This window comes from Mustelus asterias, chromosome 6 (genome assembly GCF_964213995.1).
Source record: "Mustelus asterias chromosome 6, sMusAst1.hap1.1, whole genome shotgun sequence".
NCBI classification, from domain to species: Eukaryota; Metazoa; Chordata; class Chondrichthyes; order Carcharhiniformes; family Triakidae; genus Mustelus; species Mustelus asterias.
In genome coordinates, this window is record NC_135806.1 from 3757873 (window position 1) to 3758829 (window position 957).

Consider the following 957-nt stretch of genomic DNA (forward strand, 5'->3'; position numbering starts at 1 on the left):
ATAATCTATCAGTCAAAGTCCCCAAATGTCTAATCAACACCTTTGGCTGGTACATGAATGTCACACCGGAATTCAGGTTTACAACCTCCTGATGTCAACATTTATTTTCCTTCCAGTTAATTTTTTTTTGCGGAAATAAAGATTTTAGCGACCAGTCTTTTACCAGTCTTGGTAAATTAACACATCAAAATACACACACATACACATGAGGACATACTAGTGCTTTCAGTTGGAGGGCGGGGGGGATGAGGTGCATGGACTACAAAACATTTAACTTTTTTAGCAGAGCAAATTGATACAGGATAGCAGTGGGCGGTGCCACAGTGCTATCAGCTGAGCAGGAATGTTCCTCTGGTGAGCTACTGGGACTCACCCATTCCTCGTGACAGCTGGAACAGCCTGAAGCTGGTGATGGGACGTTACTCTCGTCAGCCGGTGTCCTCTGTCCCGGGGACTGCTGCTGAGTGCTCTCTGGAAAAGATCCAGCTTCGCTCAAGTCCGGCCTCCCCTGATCAACTCCTTGATCTTTCAGCAACTTGACCAGAAAGTCAATGTATTTCATCGCTAGGCGCAGGATCTCATTTTTGCTCAATTTCTTATCAGGGGGGTGAGTTGGGACCAGTTTCCTCAACTCTGCAAAGGCGCTGTTGACGTTTTGCTGCCTCCATCTCTCCCTGGTGTTGGTAAAAACCTTTTTGGTCATCTTTGCCCGGAACTGTAATATTTCACACAGAATGTTATTCTTGCAAATAAGTTAAGAATAATAAGCCATATAAATACTGTGTCTACAAGAGCAGGCCAGAGGCTGGGAATTCTGTGGAGTACAGAGCATATTCTCTCTCCACAGATGCTGTCAGACCTGCTGAGATTTTCCAGCATTTTTCTGTTTTTGTTTCAGGTTCCAGCATTCGCGGTGTTTTTCTTAGCTGGGAATTCTCACCTCCTGACTCCCCAAAG

At 45.2% G+C, this 957-nt stretch overlaps 1 protein-coding gene across 1 annotated transcript; it reads right to left on the bottom strand.

Annotated features, from left to right (window-relative positions):
* Positions 1–259: 259 nt before the first annotated feature.
* LOC144495248 (T-cell acute lymphocytic leukemia protein 2 homolog) lies at positions 260–703 on the bottom strand. Its single transcript, XM_078215314.1, has one exon. The coding sequence runs from the start codon at positions 701–703 to the stop codon at positions 260–262; it is 444 nt and encodes a 147-aa protein (XP_078071440.1).
* Between the last annotated feature and the right edge of the window lie 254 nt (positions 704–957).

Excerpts from the sequence above, each read along its gene's own strand:
- LOC144495248 (XM_078215314.1), bottom strand. The coding sequence starts at position 703 with ATGACCAAAAAGGTTTTTACCAACACCAGGGAGAGATGGAGGCAGCAA.